This window comes from Mytilus trossulus, chromosome 13, assembly GCF_036588685.1.
Source record: "Mytilus trossulus isolate FHL-02 chromosome 13, PNRI_Mtr1.1.1.hap1, whole genome shotgun sequence".
NCBI lineage: Eukaryota > Metazoa > Mollusca > Bivalvia > Mytilida > Mytilidae > Mytilus > Mytilus trossulus.
In genome coordinates this window covers 14,888,856-14,910,199 of record NC_086385.1, presented here as the reverse complement: position 1 = coordinate 14,910,199, position 21,344 = coordinate 14,888,856, and the positions used below count along the sequence as shown (strand labels likewise).

General features: G+C 31.5%; 1 protein-coding gene across 1 annotated transcript in view; it reads right to left on the bottom strand.

Moving 5' to 3' along the window:
• Positions 1–2,131: 2,131 nt before the first annotated feature.
• LOC134694113 (serine/threonine-protein phosphatase 6 regulatory ankyrin repeat subunit C-like) overlaps positions 2,132–21,344 on the bottom strand; it is a 51,394-nt gene continuing 32,181 nt past the window's right edge. Inside the window, exons 4-7 of the mRNA XM_063555109.1 lie at positions 20,395–20,480; positions 13,809–13,943; positions 4,293–4,433; positions 2,132–2,204 (exon numbers count right to left, since the gene is read on the bottom strand). Coding sequence (XP_063411179.1) covers positions 2,132–2,204; positions 4,293–4,433; positions 13,809–13,943; positions 20,395–20,480 — 435 coding nt within the window. The remainder of the gene's footprint in view (positions 2,205–4,292; positions 4,434–13,808; positions 13,944–20,394; positions 20,481–21,344) is intronic.

Below are 21,344 nucleotides of genomic sequence, written 5' to 3'. Positions count from 1 at the left end.
TGTCTGATCAGAGGTGTTTTTGGTAAAGTAAGTTAAACTTCACAAACAATTATTGATGAATTAAAACAACTCTTTGCATTAACAAGCGAAACTCATTAACCATCATCTGATCAATTTTAGGAAAAAATACATACAAGACCATACAATTGGTTTATAAAAATGTCCTTTCCTCAAACTTAACAACATAGTAGTGGGTTGTTTATTTTTTACTGTGAAAAAGTACACTCTTTATCAAGTATTAAACGATTGTACCAATTACTTTTACAGTTTAAAATTTCTGAATTTACAGTATATCTTTTTTTCCTGTTTTTACATTTCAAATATGGTTTTCTAAAACTGAATTTCTAATCATATCAGAGTTTGTGATTCCGACCCAGAGATTTTCTTTGGACGTAACACGGTATTATGTATTGTTTGTTTTAACACTTTATTGTCCTTTGATGTTTTGTTTTCAGAAGGAGCGATGAAACCTTCAGTTGAAAAAATATTTTATCAGATGGTATTTCGTGACTGTAATACAATTTGCTAACGTATATTAAGGTTATTTTTTCATATTTCATTTTTTTTTTATTTCGAAGACATAAGTATTATTTGTTACTTTCTTAACACTATTATATTATGTACGTATGTGTATAAAACTACCCTTTTTCAAGTTTGGTTATCTAAATGATATAGTTCATTTTAAAAATAACTTTAAATTTTATTTAATCTTTGTTCATGTTGTTATTTGATTGATAAACTAATTTGTTTATGTAAGCAAAATTGGTAAAAAGTAAAATAACAAAATAAATATGAGAAAGCAGACCTGTTAATAGTATAATACATTTTAACGTAATATATGAAATACAAGAACTCTATCACTACAAACCATTAAAAGACTGAAATAGCCTATATCTGTACTCGAATGTACTGACTTTTACTTGACCAGTCTGAATTATTCTGAAATTTACTTGATAATATTTGACTGTAGTCTTAACCATATTTAACAGTCTGTACTTGTCTTCGACCAGTACTTAACCATTGTATACGAGTCTGTACCATGCATGCCATGCTTGACCTAGTCTGAACCATTCTCGACCTAGTCTTAACCATACTCGACCAAGTCTTAACCAACCTACACATATTCATTGAATCTATCAACTGAATTTTAACAATCTAGGAAATGTATAAAAAAAATTGAAATCTTGATATTGAATTGTTGCAGCGGTTGCAATTTACAGTTAATGCAATTGTAGAACATGTCTTTGCTTATTTGTATGTAACACATGCACTTCATGTTATTTCAATAAATGATCATGTTATAACATTATGTAGGAAATCACTTTATCTTCTTTTGTCACAGCATCTGGGTTCATTTTTTGCGTATTGCTCACGTACCATTATTGCATGTAAAAAACATTTCATTATGAAAAGCAACACTTTGGGACTTTAAATAGTAGCTATCGGTAAATTGAATTAAAACCGGCACAGTTAATATTAATTGACACAAATGTCAGCCAGAATTCAAATTCAAAGAAACAAGAATGTGTCCACAGTACACGGATGCCCCACTCGCACTATCATTTTCTATGTTTAGTGGACCGTGAAATTGGAATAAATTATCTAATTCGGCATTAAAATTAGAATGATGTTATCAAAGGGAACATGTACACTAAGTTTCAAGTTGATTGGACTTCTGCTTTATCAAAAACTACCTTGACCTGAAATTTGCATTATCAATTTCTATGTTCAGTGAACCGTAAAATTGGGGTCAAAACTCTAATTTGGCATTTCAATTAGAAAGATCATTACATAGGGCACATGAATACTAAGTTTCAGGTTGATTGGACTTCAACTTCATCAAAAACTACCTCGACCAAAAACTTTAACCTGAAGCGGGACAGACGGACGAACGGAGGCACAGACCAGAAAACATAATACCCCTCTACTATCGTAGGTGGGGCATAAAAAACATTCCGTACAAATCAATGAACAAGAATTAGTAATATGTTTATAAAAAAAATGCATTATATATGCAAGAAAACACACAGAGATCACACACAGAAACCAGTCAAATATATAGCACAGTTGTTATACATTCTGTTCTTGTTCAGGTATAACTGGATTTAAAATGTTATTTTAATCGATGAGTTCAGTCTTTTAACATATGTTGCATATCGTCATCTCTATTCATTTTGGCTTCATCAAAAGGTGTCACGTTGTATCTAAATAAGCATAAAATAATGAGTATAAATAGTAATAAAATATGATTATTAAAATGAAATATATTTGCCAAAAAAAATTACTTTGAAACTCTTTCATAATAATTTAACTATGTCGAAGACGTACTTTTTTGGGGCTTTTCACTTTTTGTATACCGAGCATAATGGGTGAGTCTTTTGATCACGAAACACTCGCCTGTCGTACACAATAGAAAACATGATGATGTATAATAAGTATCATTTAATGTATGTTAATATATAAAAGAGTCTAAATTCAAAACAACGTTCAAATCTATGATTACGTTGCATAAAACCCGCAATTTTTATACTTGTGCATGTCACAAATTTCGTTGAAGAGGGAATTAAATGCAGAATAAACAACATTTTCAAAAAAAAAAAAAAAAGAGTAAAACATTTTTTTTTTTTAACAAAACGCATCTGACTAACAGGTCGAACAACTGATGTTTTTAAAACCTGCTGACTGGCATTGACGGTTCCCAAAAAAAATGATCACGAGGTGCGGTAAAGATAGTCAACCACAACATGAGGTGCTTTTTTTACAACCTATCCGGATTTCGACAATAAATGTCTCTTCAGTTATGTTAGGAATCGAAAAGTAATTGGAAGGCCAATTAATTTACCTAATTTTAGAATAGAGTTTGAGTCTTATAGAGTCAAAATAGGATTTACAGATTAAATTAACCGGAGGGAATAAAATATATTACAAACCCAAACGGAATAAGTCTAAATTGAAAACAACTTTGAAACCTATGATTACGTTGAATAAAACCAGCAATTTTTATACGTGTACATGTAACACATTTCGTTGTAGAGGGGTTTTAATACAGCTCAAACAACATTTTCAAAAAGACCAAAAGAGTGAAAAAATATTTTAAACAAAACGCATTTGACTTACAGGTCGAACAACTGATGTTCTTTAACCCTGACGACTGCCATTGACGGTTGACAAATAAATTGACTACAAGGTGTAATGAAATGGATCTCTTTATTAATTTAATACCAAGAGGAAAACAATAAACTTGCCGGCAAAGATAGTAAACCATACATGAGGTGTTAATTTTTTCACACCCTATCCGGATTTCGACAATTAATGTCTCTACAGTGATGTGAGGGATCTAAAGTATTCTGAAAGCCATTAAGTTAACCTCAATTTAGGATAGACTTTGGAAAATGCTTTTCATTTTGGATGTTTAAATACGCAGCCTCTGTTTAAATTACTATACAATTGTCAAATTTGAAATATTCTACCGTCAGTGCTGTTTTTTGGGAATGTATTTTTACGCAGTTGTTATACATGTTATAACATCTTAACTATCGTCATTTTGTAATTTTAGACTTGTGCCAGTTCTTATCGCAAATTACTTTTTTTAATTTTAGGTATATCTCTGCGTCGTGTTTTAGATATTAATGTATTGTACTTGCGTATCTATATATGATGTTCGGGTAAAACTGTTTTACCTGTTTTATCGTATTGAATTCAAGATTTTTATTGTTTTGCAATAAGAATAGTTTGATATGATTCATTTTACATCGTGATCATACTGATGAAGGATATCTGTTATCCGAAATATTTATAGTTACGTTTGATCGTTTTAATGTTTAATTTTTTGTGACGTTGTTTTCTTTTAGACTAGTTTTAAATATACATATACATATAAATATACAAATGTTTATAGTTTTGCCTTTTCTTCAACTTGCTACAAGACAACCCAAACATACATTTTCTTTAGTTTAGTATTTGACTATCTTGGCTAAAACAGATACATTTTTTTATAAAAAAATAATCAAATCTAAGGAAAAGTTGCCTTACAAAAAGAAATATTTTTAAATTTATAATGATACTGATTTAGTAAATCTACATATCAGTATACTGATATGAATTTCATACATTAATATTCTTGGTGAAAATAATGTTTATTAGTGCGCAGACATTTGGACTAAGACGTACGTTACCATAGTGTATAAAGCGAGGACATGAGGTTTTGTATTAATGAATGAAACTATTGACACAGAAGGTCATGATGTAGAATTTGAAATAAAAAAATACAGGAAAAACATTAAATTTCTTACCTGTCTATTTTATTTTTCTCTGCTCCTTGTTCAATGAGAAATTTCACCAAGTGAGTATGTCCGGCGGCTGCAGCAATGTGTAATGCAGACCTGCCATAGTAGTCAAGTCGATCTATCAGTGTTGCATCTGTCTTTAAGAATCTGAAGGTTTAAAAAAAACCAAGTTTCACACAATTAACGAAAACGTAAAATAAAAACCATACCGAACTCATAGAAAAATGGCAAAATCAAAAGAGCAAACTCATCAGACAAATGGATCACCCTTTTATAATTCAATTCTGACTTGGTATATGTATTTTATTATGTTAAAAATGATGAATTACACCAGGTTTTATAGCTAGTTTAACCTCTCACTTGTATGACAGTCGCAGAGAGAGAGCGCGAGAGATGGACGGACAGACTGGCGAATTGATACCGAAAGGGATCATGTTGCATATAATTAAATTATATCAAGACATTTGAAGTCTTTCGAGTTGCAATTTATATTTATTCATTGACCTGTACAAAGTGTGATAAATATCGTAGATATGAATATGTCCGACTACATCATCATTCCTTATCGTGGCAACTAAAGTCATTTAGGAGTGCCATATCTTTTTTTTTAGACATCATTAAACATAAGCGAAGAGCGCTCTGTCAACATGGTTGCTTGCCTGTACGTCAATGAGTTAGTTTCTTCTCTGATTTATTCTGAAGTTTTGATATTTGATCGTTCGAAACGAATTCTTCTTTGTTAGAGGAAAGACTCAATTTCATTCGTGATTGCATCTATGTTTGTTACACACATATGGCATGTTTAAGAACCATTTATATAATAGAAAAGAAAGGACTTGTGGTATATAGCAGTGCACTGTAACAAAAAAACAAAAAAGTAAAGGAATCTCAGAGTAAAAAAAAAACAACCACTCTTTAAGACAACCCCTAGCACCAGTTTGGTAGTAAGTCTTTGCATAAAAACAGACAATCAAACCAAAACTTGGAATTAAAGAACAAAGTAATGGCAATAAATCGAAAAAATCAATCAGACCATTTACTGTTATAATTTAGCCAGACAACACAGGTATGGCGCAAAAACAATACAATCACTTAGACAAACCACAGGGCATATATATATATATCAGATAACTTTTCAGGAAAAAGAGCAAATATTTAAGGGGGCTCACGGGTCTCAACCGTTTTTTTTTTGTTTTATTTAATATAGGATTTTGATATATTTTCTATAAATGAACTTTGTCTTATACTTAATAGAAAAATGAAATAAAAAATTGGGGTCACTGTTCATTTACGCTCAAAATCTGCCTTTGAAAAGAAGCATACATTTTTGTTAATGTGCTTTTTTTCTGTTGAACTAATAGGAGAAATAGCGGTTATATCGAAATAAAAAAAGAACTAGAGTACAGAAATCGCTTAAATTTAACAATTGTTTAGTTTATGTACAGCTTATTCGAAAACACCAATAAAAAATAAAGGTCACCGATGAGTTAAAAAAGATATTTCAATTTTAATGCCAAAAACATTGCATTTTTTAATTAGGAGCTTTTTCAATGATATCTACATTTTAAAAGTCAGCTGGGGCCAACACGAATTGATTTTTTGTGATGATTTGTGTGCCATATGATAAAGTAACAACTACGTAAGGTAATAAATAAAATTTGAAATGGAAAATAAATGTTAGGTTTTTTTCTGAAAATCTTATACCCGCGAGCCTCCTTAAGTAGGCTGTTTTAAATGTACCAGTCAATATACCGGAAAGAATTTCTAATTCAAAAAAAGTTCCTACACTTTAGTGTTTAATCAAACAAGCCAAATATATATTAGTAACTAAACATCAAATGAAAGGCAAAACGCTTGTGATCTATGAATATAAACTCATCATAGATACCAGGACTAAATTTTTAATATACACCAGACGCGCGTTTCGTCTATAAAAGACTCATCAGTGACGCTCGAATCCAAAAAAGTTAAAGAGGCCAAATAAAGTACGAAGTTAAAGAGTATTGAGGACCAAAATTCCTAAAATAAAACCTTTTAATTGACAATTCTAATTCATGAAAAGTTTATCAATGAAAATAGGACAAACATGACAAATATTGCCTGTTTTCAAGATATGAAGTACCTAGTTCAGTATTTACTAAGTTCGAGCAAAAAGTCGCTATGATGTATTTCCTTAACGGTTTATCTCCGTTAAATCTTGAAATTGAGAAACATTTTAAGCAATGATGTGTGTTTTATCAAACTTTTCGAATACAAACTAGCCTATAAATTAAACGTTAGAAAAAGTTATCTCGAGAATATAACGCCATAACTTATTAGAACCAAAATTTTACCGCATACACTTCAAGCACGTTTAAACTTGAAACGGCCTCCACACAGCAAGAGAGAGAAACCCAATTAAATGATACGAAAGAAAGGACATGCGGGTATTCCGTATTAAAAAAATCAGTACAAGCACGTATAAAACATACAAATTAAAGAAATATATATTGTTATGATTCATTATACAAAAATAAGTGGATGTGTTATGTCGTCTAACATTATACTATCAATAGGAAATCCCTCACCGGAGACCATTTGACGTAAAAGTTAATAGCTATAGGTCACACTATGACCTTAACAATAAGTACAACACATATACATAAAAAGTAAAATAACAAAAATACCAAATTCCGAGTAAAAGTCAAACCTGAAAGAACCTTTGAATGGACAAGAACTGTAATTTTCCTGACTAGGTATAGGCATTTTCTTATGTAATAAATAGTGAAGTCTAACATGACGTTCTTCAAAATCTTTGAGTACACACCCGTGGGAAAAAATGGAATATATTGTTTAGGCTTATCCGATCTTACTCCCGTGTCATATATATTTTTATGAATGAGCTACTTAACGTCATAGAGCAATGACGTAGGGGTTTTTCGGGAAGATACATGCTTGAGAAATCGAAAATCATCACAACTTGAAAACGTTAACAAACGATGCTAAAATGTGTTGTAAAAGCCATATTTTGTACAAATTTAAAATATATAAGTACACTTATTATTCAGATTTATCCAAACCTATCTTATTATGTTATTGTAAAAAGTTTACGCTATCGCTCAGATTAAAATATTTGTGAACCCGTGGTAAAATCAAGATATATTCAAGCCTCCATGAATTATTTTTTAAATAACCCGTTTGTATAGCTTGTTTCGATAGCGCACTTCTATATATGTTGGCGTATGCTTGTTTTGTTTCAGTTTACTGTTTCTGGTTTTTTTCCCCAGAGTTACGGGGTCGAAAGGTCTTAGTAGTAACTAACGTAATCACTAGCCAGTCACCACGGAGGTCGTGAGTTCGAACCCCGCTCGTGCGGGTGCACTCGACTCCAACAATCTTAAATGACTACGATTGGTAGTTTTTATTATCAAATGTCGGTGGTTTTACCTGAGCACTCAGACTACCTCCATCAATAAAAACTAGCCGCCACGAAATAGCACAAAAGTGGTGGACAAAGTGGCGTTTAAACACCAAATCAAAATAAAATCCTACGTTTTCCTCTTATAGTTTACGTGTTTCTATTGGTTTTGTTTTTTTCCTCCGAAATCTCTATGTTTGTGATTTTACTTTTTTTCAAAAATATATCTGACACTAAATAATGGCAAGAGTAGTATACCGCTGTTCGAAAGTCATCAATCGATTGAGTGAAAACAAACTGAATTATAAACTAAAACTAAGGTAAACACATCAACTAAAAGGGGGGAAAAGCGAAACAACAAAAGCACTGAAGTGCAACAAAAAATCAAAACAATACTGCAACACACACAAAACGAAATGAAAATAACTGCAATTTTCCTGACTTGGCAAAGGACATTTTAAGAAAAAATGGTGGGCTGAAACTGATTTTGCGGCTTAATACTAAAATGACAACATTACATGACAGGACTACTGTAAATATAAATGCAAGAACATTCAGGAAAGAGAAATACACAAGTAAACATTACAATAGGACTTTTTCGGCATGCTCTTAGTTCACAAAGATATCATACTTATAATTTAATACACCATACGTGCATTTCGTCTACATAAGTCTCCCCAGTGACTCTCAGATAAAACAAGTAACGAAAGCCAAGTAATTGCAAAATTAAAGAGCATTGACGACCCAACATTTCAATCAGTACACATACAAAAGTTAATGAATTAAATGTAAAGAGGTCTTCAACAGTCATAGACAAACACGATTTTGTTCAAGCCCAAATGTAGGTATTAACACGTATGACCGTGGAAAGTTTCCGGGAAGTTGCGTTCTAAGTACAATAAAGGGAGATTAATGTTTCAGAGTGACTGTCACATATGTCAAACTTTAATAACGAATTAAAATTAAATAAAATTGTAACCTTCGAATAGTCAAAATATCCCCTTTAAAAATTCTATTTTGAAAAAGAAAGAGTCTCTCTTTTTGACTTCGTTTCGCAAAAAAAGCATCTTCTTCCTGCAACATAAAACAAAAAAAAAACCTAAATAACACTACAGTGTATAATGGTGCAAACTCATCCGTTTAACGAAAAACATATTTAACTACTGGGTACTTTTACAACTTTGAATGGTAGTTTAGAGTTTATACGGCCGGTTCGTTGCCAGATGGAGTTAAGTGAGCATTTCAATACTTTTGTTGTTACCATGAGGATGTTAAAAGGCGAATGTTTTGTGTTAGCTAGATCGAGTTTGTTTACCTTTTTGGTTTGAAGTTAATTGCCTTCACAACGGTTGTTTTTATTGCTAGGTGGGTCATTTATTAATGATAAAGTAAACAAGGCAACACAATCAGGTTCATTCAGCTGTAACTGTGAGACATGATTTGATGACAAATGTTTTAACTTTTTAGTCATTTCTGTTTTTTTATTTTGTTGTTTTTCATGGGACCAAGTAACAAAATGTTATCGGAAATGCAATTATTCCCAAATGCAATTAAACAAAATGACGGTCCCCATAAAATGTGCAAATACTGCTTACCGTTCCAAGGCAAGCGAGTTCAATCAGAGCTTTTATGAAGTTCTTGTATTGCTTAATCTATTGAGTGTTTGATGGGGTCATTCGTCGATTTTGCATTTTGGCTATTATGTGTCATTTCTTTGATTAGGGAACTATAAACATTTTAAGTAACATGTTATAACATACATGATGTAATCTATACATTTCTTGTTGTTTTTTTATCGTAAAAAAATAGAAGTCAGAGGCTTTTTAGAATGTAAAATTAATAGATTTAACTAGGATTAAGTATCTATCACTATACTATAGTAGTTTTTACTCACTATATCTACATGTTGATCTATTGCTTGATCCATTGCATTTTCTATTAAAACTTTAATCTTGTTTAACTGTTTAATCAAGGTCTCGTTGTGTGTCTGACTTTTCCTCTGTTCCCAAAATATAAGTTTTTCCTCTACCAAATCAATGGGTCTTTTCCAAAAACTGAACAATTGTATAAATTACATTTTATATTTGTTAAAACAAATGAATTACCCATAGTAAATATATAGTCGACCGATAATTTACGTCTATGTCTTAATTTAAAACAACGTTTTAACCTATGACTGCGAATACAAATTAAAATATAGGAATACAATGAGAAACGGGGAATTTTACATTACAAAAGTAACCCAGCGACCAAAAAGCCACATAAGAAATAGTTTTATATTAATAGTAATGAAAGTAAGCAGTAAATTATCATTAACATTGTGTATCCATCCCTCATCCCTGTTAGTGGGTTATGTCAAATAAGAAAATTATTAGGCTGAACATTGTTTTGTTCAAGAAACAAAAATATCATTCTTCTACTATAATATCGAAATAAATAGGAAAAAAACATGGATAATGAAAAGTATATAAATGAAAACTGATGTTTTAAAATAGGCTGAAACAGAAATACAATATTTTAAGAAACCGAAATTATTCACTGTGAACATATTTTTTTTGTCAAAATTAAGTTATCAAGGGGTTCGTTTAAAATGCAAATATTTCCCAATGAACCCCCTCCCACAAACACACACATACAAGAGGACACCACATTTCAAAGACACTATTTAGTAAACTAAACAACTTACTTTGAGTAAATTTGAAACAAATGTATAATGTGTGAAATGCTCATATAAAAGTATAGACCGCATACTAAATGAAATATACTACAATGTTTATTTATTTGCCCTATACGCTATAGTATCGTAGTAATAAGGCCCATCTCTGAAACGCTTTTTGAAATACTTGCAAATCTCCCAAATTTGATTTGTAAAAAAAAGGGTTAAATTTGGTAACAACACCCCTTGGTTATTATTAAAAGTTTATATACAAAATGTTGTCGTTGTAGTCTCGAATATCGCTACAGACACCAGTTGAAATATATATTATTAGTTACATAGTGTGTTAGTGACCTAATACGTGATATGTGGGGTCAGTAAATTACATATGGGGTGAGAGCGGATTAGGTCACTAGCACAATGCGTAATGAGTTTATCTTACCGACTATCTACACATGTTATATTTTTACAAGCGGCCTATCAAAGTAATTAAGTCTTCAATATTTAGTATTAAGATATTAAGATCCTATACTTCAATTTGTATATTCAAAAAAATAACTATAACAACTTGTTAGCTTTAAATTTATTATATGAAGGGATGTCAATCGTGTATTACATGCATTTATTTCTTCTTTTGTTGAATCCTTTCAGATTTCTTTTTTTGTTTGTTTTGAAAGGGAAGTTATTCCGTTATGCCCAGAAGCAACAACTTGTTTTCTTTAATTAGGTTTTATGATCTTATTTTAACCTTTTATCGTCATTTTGTCGTTTGTAGAATCCTTTTCAGATTTTCCTCAACACCGTGTGTTTTTATAAAGGAATGTGGCATCTTTTTTGTTTTGAAAGGGAAGTAACTCATTACTAACCCCATATGGTTGCTAACCTAATGTGGTAACTAACCATGTGACACCCTTTTTCAAATATAGATAGTCATCACGTGTAGTCCATTAACCAATTATATCCCCATAAATCTGTTGGAGGTAAGATAAATCCTGGTATAAGCTATACAGACTTAAAGGGAATCGCCGGCATAAAGGAGAAAGGTACTTTACCATAAAAATCCTTTTTGTTGTAAATGTTAATTAAAAGATTTACTTGTTACCAAACAACATTCAAATAAAAAAATAAAAAAATGGTTGTTCAGATTTTCTATAAAATATCATGTCAAATGCTGAAGTCACAAACATTTTCATTTCAATAGGTGCCTAATAAGTTTGCTTCAATACAAATTTAGAAATGCGGTCTGATAGCAAGTGGGATCAACAAAGTACATCTAAGTATATTGCTTCTAAAAATAATTTTATGCGGATTACTTTCGTATGGTTTATGTTAAAGTCCCTGGCAGTGAAGATATTCATTCTTTCCATTATTTGCATGCAATTTTGTTTCGTAAAAAGAAAAAAATATATAAAACAATCATGAACTAGAAGAGATGTTTTAATTGACGACTTTTGATGTGTAGAAATAAGTAGATGACGAATTTGATTGCCTTAAAAATTGATAGTTCGTCAAATAAGTGAACATTTCAATTGGTCTGAAATCAAAAGCTATGACAAAGTTCCTCTTAAAAGAGGGACGAAAGATACCAAAGGGACAGTCAATCTCATAAATCTAAACAAACAAACAAACGTCATGGCTAAAAATGAAGAAGACAAACAATAGTACACATGACACAACATAGAAAACTGAAGAATAAACTACACGAACCCCACCAAAATCTAGGGGTGATCTCAGGTGCTCCGGAAGGGTAAGCAGATCCTTCTCCACATGTGGCACCCGTCGTGTTGCTTATGTCATAACAAATCCGGTAAAAAGTCTAATTCCATAGGTCACATTCATGAAAGGGAAGGGGATTGTAGTTAAGACGTAAAGAACATATCCGATACGGTTATTCCATAACGGTCAACCAACTCGTGATGGCGTCCGTAAAATTAACGAAGGGATGATTTCAACTTCACCACTTGGAACTCTTGGTTTATTAGCTTCCTTGTGAGCATCAACCCTCTATAAAAAAAATCATGATAAAAAATGCAAGCACCGACATATCGTATCAATTGGGATATATATACCACGTATGCAGGTGCTGCTGGAATGTTGGTACTTTGAAATGGAAAGTTCATAATTGGAAAGCTGAAATCATCTCTTTTGTAGTAAAGTTTTGTTTCCAATCGACCCTTATTGTCAATTTCTAGATGTAAGTCAAAATATGAGGCTGACTTGACTGTATTTGTAGTATCCTTTATCTCTAGGTCGAAGGAATAGATGCGATCCACATAGTCACCAAATTTTGAATTATTTAGTGAAAGCACATCATCTATATAGCGGAAAGTAGAGTTAAAGGATATTGCTAACTTCTTATCTTTCTTCCTAAGAAGTTCCTGCAGGAAGTCAGCCTCAAAATAATAATGAAACCAGTCGGAAAGTAGAGGGGCACAGTTTGTTCCCATTGGAATGCCCACAGTCTGTTCAAAAACACGTCCTCCGAACGTAACAATTATGTTGTCAATCAAGAAATCAAGCATCTTGATAATTTCAGTTTCAGAGGATTTTTGAGTGTGCACTACTCTCACATTTCCCAATCGATTGTGAACAAATTGTTCTTCTCACTAATGAAATATTTACTCTCTGCAAATAATAGTCGAAATTTAACTCTGACGTCCCATTTTCTTGGTTTCTTCTTAATTTCTTATATTGACGCCGTGAATATAAATATGGCGAGAATGTCTGATTACGTAACATAAAGAACTCAACTTCCTGCAAATCTTTAGAAAGGAAGTATACAAATCATAAAAGAAACAAATACACAAGTGTTTTACTCTCAACAAATAAATCTAAATGATATCAAAAACTCTGTAAGCCTCGCGCTGTGAATATGTAGGTTTAATACCACAAAATCATGGTACGTCACATCCGGTTGTATACGAAAGTAGGTCTAAAAAATGAATTTGACAGTTGTAGAAAATTAACCCTGCATTTCAATGCACTTAAATTTTACTGAGTCATAAACATGTATATTGGGTGTCTGAAAGTATCATTCCTTTTTGATTTGATTGTCGTTAACATATTTTGGAAAGTTAAAGTTACATAGTTACCAAAGCAGGTAACCAGTAAATAACAATGTAAAAATTGGATTGTTTACTTCCGGTAATGGTTACTTTCTTATATGCAATGAAATGTAGTGTGAAATTTCACTGTAGCACTGGAAAGGATTACACTTTATACATGCAAAATATTTCTTTGGTTGAAATAAGGGTAAATACTGTACAATTTTTTTTAAAAGTGCCAATTTAACAAAGATAGGGATAATCAATGGTGATTTTACACCTGTAAATGTGTCTGTTGTAAGTGGAGAAATATTATAACACTCGTTGCAATCGTGGCCAAAAACGTTTATCAAAGGTTTTATCTATCAAAAAGATAAAATGGGAATTCTTTATTTTGTTCACATTCTTTTAACAAAACTACATACTTATTTCGAACAAATAGACACGCTCTTCGTCCACCCAAGAGGTAAATAACATCTTCCAAATTTCCATTGACAGCCGACTTATGCAATGGGGTGTCTCCATCGTCATCACAACTTTCCATGTTAAAATATTTGTACCTGTTAAAAGGTAAAAAAAAATCTTTAACAAATGGTTAGTTAGGACTGAAAAAACCTTTATGTTTATTATGGGTACTACCAAAGAAAAAATATTTCACTTAATTTTGTGAATCCATGTGAAATCACCCCAAGTTATTAGTTATATTCGTTTTGCTTTGTCGTTAGTTTCTTAGTTGTGTTTTGTTTGATTATTCGTTGCTTATCATATCATTACTTATTTGTCAAGGACTTTCCACTTACTAAAATAAGCGTTCCATAGATATCTTTCGCTTCTAGTTTTTTAAAGAAAAATCTATGGAGTAGAATTAGAGATTTGGCGATTTTAATACAAATTTTACAAGGGTTTTCGACGATTTTATGTGCTTTCTATACAAATGTTTACCCATTTTGTAAGAATTCAATCAGTAATATTTCAAACGATAATTGAGATAAATGCATTATATTTTCGATTTTCAGTTGAAGTTCATCGAGCCAGAGTTGTATGCAAAATTTTACTGAAACCTGTGACATATCCCATTTACTGTAACTTGACCTTAAGGAATAACTGCCCATGAAAAAAATAACATAAAAAATTTAGTGCACAATGAATGATGCGCGTAGCGGGTTATTTAACAGTATGCACCACATTTTTTATGTTATTTCGAATAAAATATTTGAAAAAAATATTACAGTCATTTCTTGTAATTTAATTCTAAATTTCATTTAAAAACGTAGAAAACCATGATAAAACGTCGAAGACGTCACAGTCACATGACTAAATTACGTTTATGGGCTGATAACAAATTAACGTCAGCCAATCAGAAGACGTGTTACATTTGAAATTTAATTATTCAAATATGATACTTTGAGATAAGCAAATTTGTATAGTTCTGTCAAGAAAAATATGCACACTGATAATATACAACAAAGCAAATACCTTCAGACTTTAAGAACGTTTCCCATCAGTTTATATTTCTTTCAATTTATAATACTTAAGTTTGTTAACGAAATGCTCAGACATGAAGCGAACCATCGTATATCTTAAAATAATTTGTTTAATACATAAAATACAGTGGAATATCGAGATCTCAAAATAGAATCACGCCAGTACTGTATCGTTTTGTGATATTAACCTTTGTGGGTTTATCAAGAAAAAAAGTGCTATGTTCCCTTCGTCATGTGTCTACCTTTGTTCAGCTCGTGCGTTATTATTAGATAAAGGAGTAAGTTCGGTAATGGCCATATTAGGCCCCAATTATAAAGTTCATAGTTACAAGACAATAAATGTTTTAAGTTGCCTTAAAGACATGTTAGAAAGTTAAACTGAACTGTTTTTGTTCTAATTCTAACACCCTGATTTTTACATCCAAAAAAGGTCAAGATAAGGGATTGTGGTGAAATTTGACAAAAATCAGCTAGATTTACACCAAATAAAGGACCAGGAAACATAGAGTGCAGGCGTCGAAAAGCTTAAGATTCAAATTAGACATGTGAAATGTCTTCACAAACATTATTTTAAAAGATCTTTGTTGTCGACGTATGCGCTCTATGTTTCCTGTCAAATAATCTATGGAAATTTACCCATTTTCATTGTCTTTTTCGTGAAAAGTCAATATGAGTACAACTTGCAATTGTGACGTCAAAATAAAATGCAGAAACGTAAATTTGTTCAACAAAATGGTGTATATCCTAGCTAGTTAACGTATTAGCTATAATTTATCGTGATATTGGTCGATAAATCCGAATTTGAAATTTACGCTAAAAAAGGGGGCCATATTAGGACCTTATCGAACTGATCCTTTAGAGACAATCATATAACATGTATAAATAATCAAACATTATGATAGACATGAAATTGAGGAGAAAATGACTAGAATACATCTACAGTACCTTTATTCTGTATAACAATGAAAATGTGTATTGGGAGATATAGTGCAAAATGAAGTAATGTTGTTAAGAGTGCCCATGACATGAATAAGACTACCTGGTATTCTTTATCCATACTTTATACAGAACAATGTCTAAATTGTGTATTATTTAGCACCCATAACCCACTGTGTGTTCTTCAATAATAAACATAATCCGTTCTTAAAATTATCTAAAAAAAAATCAATTGAAAAGATCATCGCCTTAATTTATCGAAAAACAAATACAAAAAACAGTAACCTATGACAACCGATGAATAACAGACTTCTGACATGGATGAGGCTCATATAGAAAGTGTCGAAATTTATAATATTTTTTGTGAGCGTCTAACCTCCCCGCATAACCGGGGACACTGATGTTACAGCACATCATAAGAATACAAAATGGAGGAATAGATATTATTCAACTTATCAGATTTGCATACACAAACAACTGATATTAGAGTCCTGCAGCTATGCAAAGCTAGTTTAAAACAAATATCATGCATAAATGGTATTCGTTCAGAAGTATTGATTATAAATAACCTCATGAAATATACCAGAATTGAAATTCTATATTTACGCCAGATACGCAGATCTGTGATGTTCGAATAAAAATCCAGATGCTCCGTAGGGCGCAGCTTTATACGACCGCAGAGGTTGAATCCTGAACGGTTTGCGCAAGTATGGACACAACATACAAGCTGGATTCAGCTCAAAATTTGGATTGTGATTAAATAGTTGACCCAGCATAAGTTTGAATGAATGTGGTCTACTGAACTTTAAAATTTTGTTTTGCCTTTGAGCAATTCACTTCTGTTGAATATAAGTGCTCTCAAAAAAATGTTTGAAGAAATTTTCTTTTTATTTAATCCTCTCAAAAAAATGTTTGAAGAGATTTTCTTTTTTTTTATGAAATCTGAAATGAAAAAAATTGAACCCCAACATTTTTTTTTACATCCCCCTTTCCCTTATTTCAAAACTGATCTCAATTCAAATTTCTAATGGAGTTTGCAACAATAACTACTCATTTAAATACATCATAAAATATTAAATTGTAAAAAAAAGTGCTTGCTATCACTGAATGGTAAAGATCGTTTTGATTTATCAGTTGGTGGTAAAAGAGAACATACATTGTATATTGTATACATGAATGATTTAAGTTGATTCAACTACTATTCTTGACAAAGAAAGATAACTCCAATTGAAAATTTCTTGCTATTGCACAATATTGTGCAATTAGATATTTCTTGTTTTTGCGTAATACTGTGCAATTGAAAATACATGCTATTACACAATACTGTGCAATTGAAAATACATGCTATTACACAATACTGTGCAATTGAAGATTTCTTGCTATTGTGCAATACTGTACATTTGTAAAATGTCTTGCTACTGCACAATACTGTGCAATTGAAGATTTCTTGCTATTGCTGAATACTGTGCAATTGAAAATTTCTTGCTATTGCACAATACTTAATATAATAATTTTGGATTCTGATTTGGACCAACTCGAAAACTGGGCCCATATTAAGAAATCAAAGTACATGTTTAGATTCAGCATATCAAAGAAGCCCAAGAATTCAATTTTTGTTAAAATCAAACTAAGTTTAATTTTGAACCCTTTGGACTTTAATGTAGACCAATTAGAAAATGGAATCAAAAATTAAGAATCTACATACACAGTTCGATTTGGCATACCAAAGAACCCCAATTATTCTATTTTTGATGAAATCAAACAAGTTCAATTTTGGACCCCGATTTGGACCAGCTTGAAAACTTGGCCAAAAATCAAAAATCTAAGTACATATTTAGATTCAGCATATCAAAGAACCCCAAGGAATCAGTTTTTGTTAAAATCAAACTAAGTTTCATTTTGGACCCTTTGGACCTTAATGTAAACCACTTTGAAAACGGGATCAAAAATGAAGAATCTATACACACAGTTAGATTCGGCATATCAAATAACCCCAATTATTCAATTTTTTTATGAAATCAAATAAAAGTTTAATTTCGGCCCCTTTGGCCCCTTATTCCTAAATTGTTGGGACCAAAACTCCTTTAAATCAATCCCAACCTTTCTTTAATGGTCATAAACCTTGTGTTTAAATTTCATTGATTTCTATTTACTTATACTAAAGTTCTTGTGCGAAAACCAAGAATAATGCTAATATGGGCCTTTTTTGGCCCCTAATTCCTAATCTGTTAGAACCAAAACTCACAAAATCAATCCCAACCTTCCTTTTGTGATCGTTAACCTTGTGTCAAAATTTCATATATTTCTTTTTACTTAAACTAAAGTTATAGTGCGAAAACTAAGAAAATGCTTAATTGGGCCCTTTTTGGACCCTTATTCCTAAAATGTTGGGACCAAAACTCCCAAAATCAATCCCAACCTTCCTTTTGTGGTCATAAACCTCGTGTTATAATTTCATAGATTTCTATTTTTTTACTAAAGTTAAAACTAAAAGTCTTCGGACGACGACGACGACGACGCCAACGTGATACCAATATACGACCAAAAAAAAATGCAATTTTTGCGGTCGTATAAAAATTGTAAAAAGGCCAAATAACGTACGAAATTGAAGAGTATTGAGAACCAAAAATATCTAATAAGTATTGAACGAGTTAAAGGCCTTCCTATTGTGTCAAGTAACATAGAATAATGATAATCGTTTGGGCTGTTTTTCATCTATGGACGTGTTTGCATTGTTCACTAGCAAATCTGAAGATAATTTCTTAAATTCATTTTAATCTTATCAACGTCAATTAAAACATTATGACGACATAAAGACCGGATCAAAGGAGTAGGTTCAATAAGACCCCTTTTTGGCCCAAAAATATAGCAGTTTTACAAAATTGTTTAAATGTAAACGTTTAGTCATTTCTTGAAAAGTAAAATGCCTCTGCTACATAAATATTGGCTGTTTTTGGCATTACTATACACAATTGTTGGGTACTTGCATCAGTAAATCATGCTAAATTACTGAAATCTTCAAAATTTCAGCATTTTTGTTAAGTTTTAGACAGTTTCCGTCATAAATGAAAATGGGCGCATTCGTGTTCATTCTTTATATTGAAATATAAGTTGTGTTTGATGATAATACATAACATACATAAAGACCGATGATGAACACGGATGCGGCCACTTTCATTTTTGACAAAAACCATCTGAAAAGTGACAGTGTTTGGCATATTGGATAGATTTTTCATATTTAAGCTAGAATCGGAGCGTTTTAATGAGTGAATCAGTTTAAATCTTTCACACAAAAAAATGAATCAATTGAAATAGACATTTAAGTGTTAAAAAAAGTGTCCAAAATCTTTCGTCAGATGAACTTGAAATTTGAGGCCGAAAACGGCCCTTACCGGACCTACTCCTTTGTTAAGGCGGGGTCTTCGTATTTGACATCATCAAGCCGTGATTTGTAATTTAAGTTATAGCTAAGAAGAGTGATATCGATAGTGGGAATGACCGAAAATACGAGTTAACATGTTTGAGTTGTGTTTGTTTTTTATACGACAAAACACAAGATGAATATATTGAATTTGCTTTCTATTGTTTAATGTAACATATAAAAAGGTTTTTGTTTAAAAATACTACATGCATATACAACAAGTTCGGACGGACTATTCTTGTAATACCTTTCTGCTCGGCGTGATTTCTAATTTGCATGCCTTGTGCAATCCTATGTTCTTTCACATCATAAATTAAATGAACTTCTAGAGAAACTTTATATAAAATACTATGGAAAGATAGTATGTACTAGAACACATCCGTGATATCACGGGTCCGTGACTAAATTAAATTATATAACTATGCGCAAGCCTTATTTTAGTATGAGCATTGTCATCTGATAAAGTCATGCCGATTATAAGATACACAGTTTTTCTCTGATTTCAAATCTTTCTGTCTGAACCCGTCGAACTGGAACTATTGGTAATATTACTTATTTGGAAAACGAAAGGTCCTGGAATGGAGTATTTTTTAATCAACAGCGTTATAAAAATAGTTCAATTCTTTGATTCGCTGTTCTTGCCCACTAATAAATTGAAAACTGTACCTTAATTTTAGTCCAGATTTGTAGTATTCATATTGTTATCTTATAAAGTCTTACTGATTATAATACTACAATAGGTAACAATTTGACAATTTAGTAGCGTCAACCCTGTGATTCTGATCCGTGTATATAGCATGTTATTCCTAAATACAACGTTTGGTGGTGCACCCGTTAGATGCAAAACGTACAATAATGGTAATAGGTAACAGGTAAATATACTATTGGTATCGGTATCGGACTCGACCCGGAACTTCTGAATTATTGGCAATATCAATTACGTGGAAAACAATTAAAGGGCCCGGCGTGGTGTAATTTTTAATCTACACCTTTATACTATATTAGTTATATATAAAGTTGAATTTGAGATTCGTCGTTTTTACGTGATGACGGCTGACAAATTGGACCTCGTAATTTTGGTATTATAGATACGTAATACACATAACTCAATACGGCATTATTATCAATAAGATACAAGTTTTAAAAGAAAAAAAATGTTGGTATATTTACCGAGGATCCGTTTGTTTGTGCAGTATTCCTTTGAAAGATGCCTTCATAACAAGCACAAATGCATCTTCTTGTGCTGACATTTTTAACTGAAAAAAATAAGACAAAATATTTTTATCAGTTGCCTTCATATTGATTTATTTTAGATAAACTTTTACAGAACACATCAAATTTTCATAAATTCAATAATAGCAGTCAGCATTTCTGCTAAGCTCATTTTTGTTAAAAATATTCGTTTACATACATTACACTTATTTATGACCACGACTAATCAACTGATTACCACTAAGTGTCACTTAAATGAGATTGAAGGTGTAAAAAAATATGTCTGTTTGAAATGAATTTGGGAAGAACAAGAATCGGGGAGAATTCAAGTTCTCACAAAATCAACATAGAATATTGATCAATACACTTCAATAATATTGCCTTATTCGTATTACACATGCAAATATTAAGAAACAAAAAGGCTCTTTAAATATAAAAGATGCGACATAAATATGTATTTACTTATTTATCCTGAATGATGATAAAGTTGTGTCCTATATTTCATGCCAATCAAAGTTAACCTGTCCTCATTCCTGTTAAACTCTTGAAATAATATTTTCTGGTTTAAGTAATTCTATATAAAAATGATGTTGTTACGATCTTGCTCATATAACGATGTATACGATGTGCAAGCTGTAAAGAGACATTGACTTACAAAGTTACAATACTTTATATTATGTCAACGATATGAACGATGTAAAAACGATATCGTCAACCACATACTACGCTGTGAAAGATGTGAATACAAATATATTGACTAGATATACAACACGATGTTGAAACAAGATTGTTAACATTGTGATATAAACGATATGAAAGACGTAAACAAAAAATAAACTAGATATACAATATGAACACGACCTTGACATGATATTGTTAACATTGTAATGTATACGAAATGAACGTAT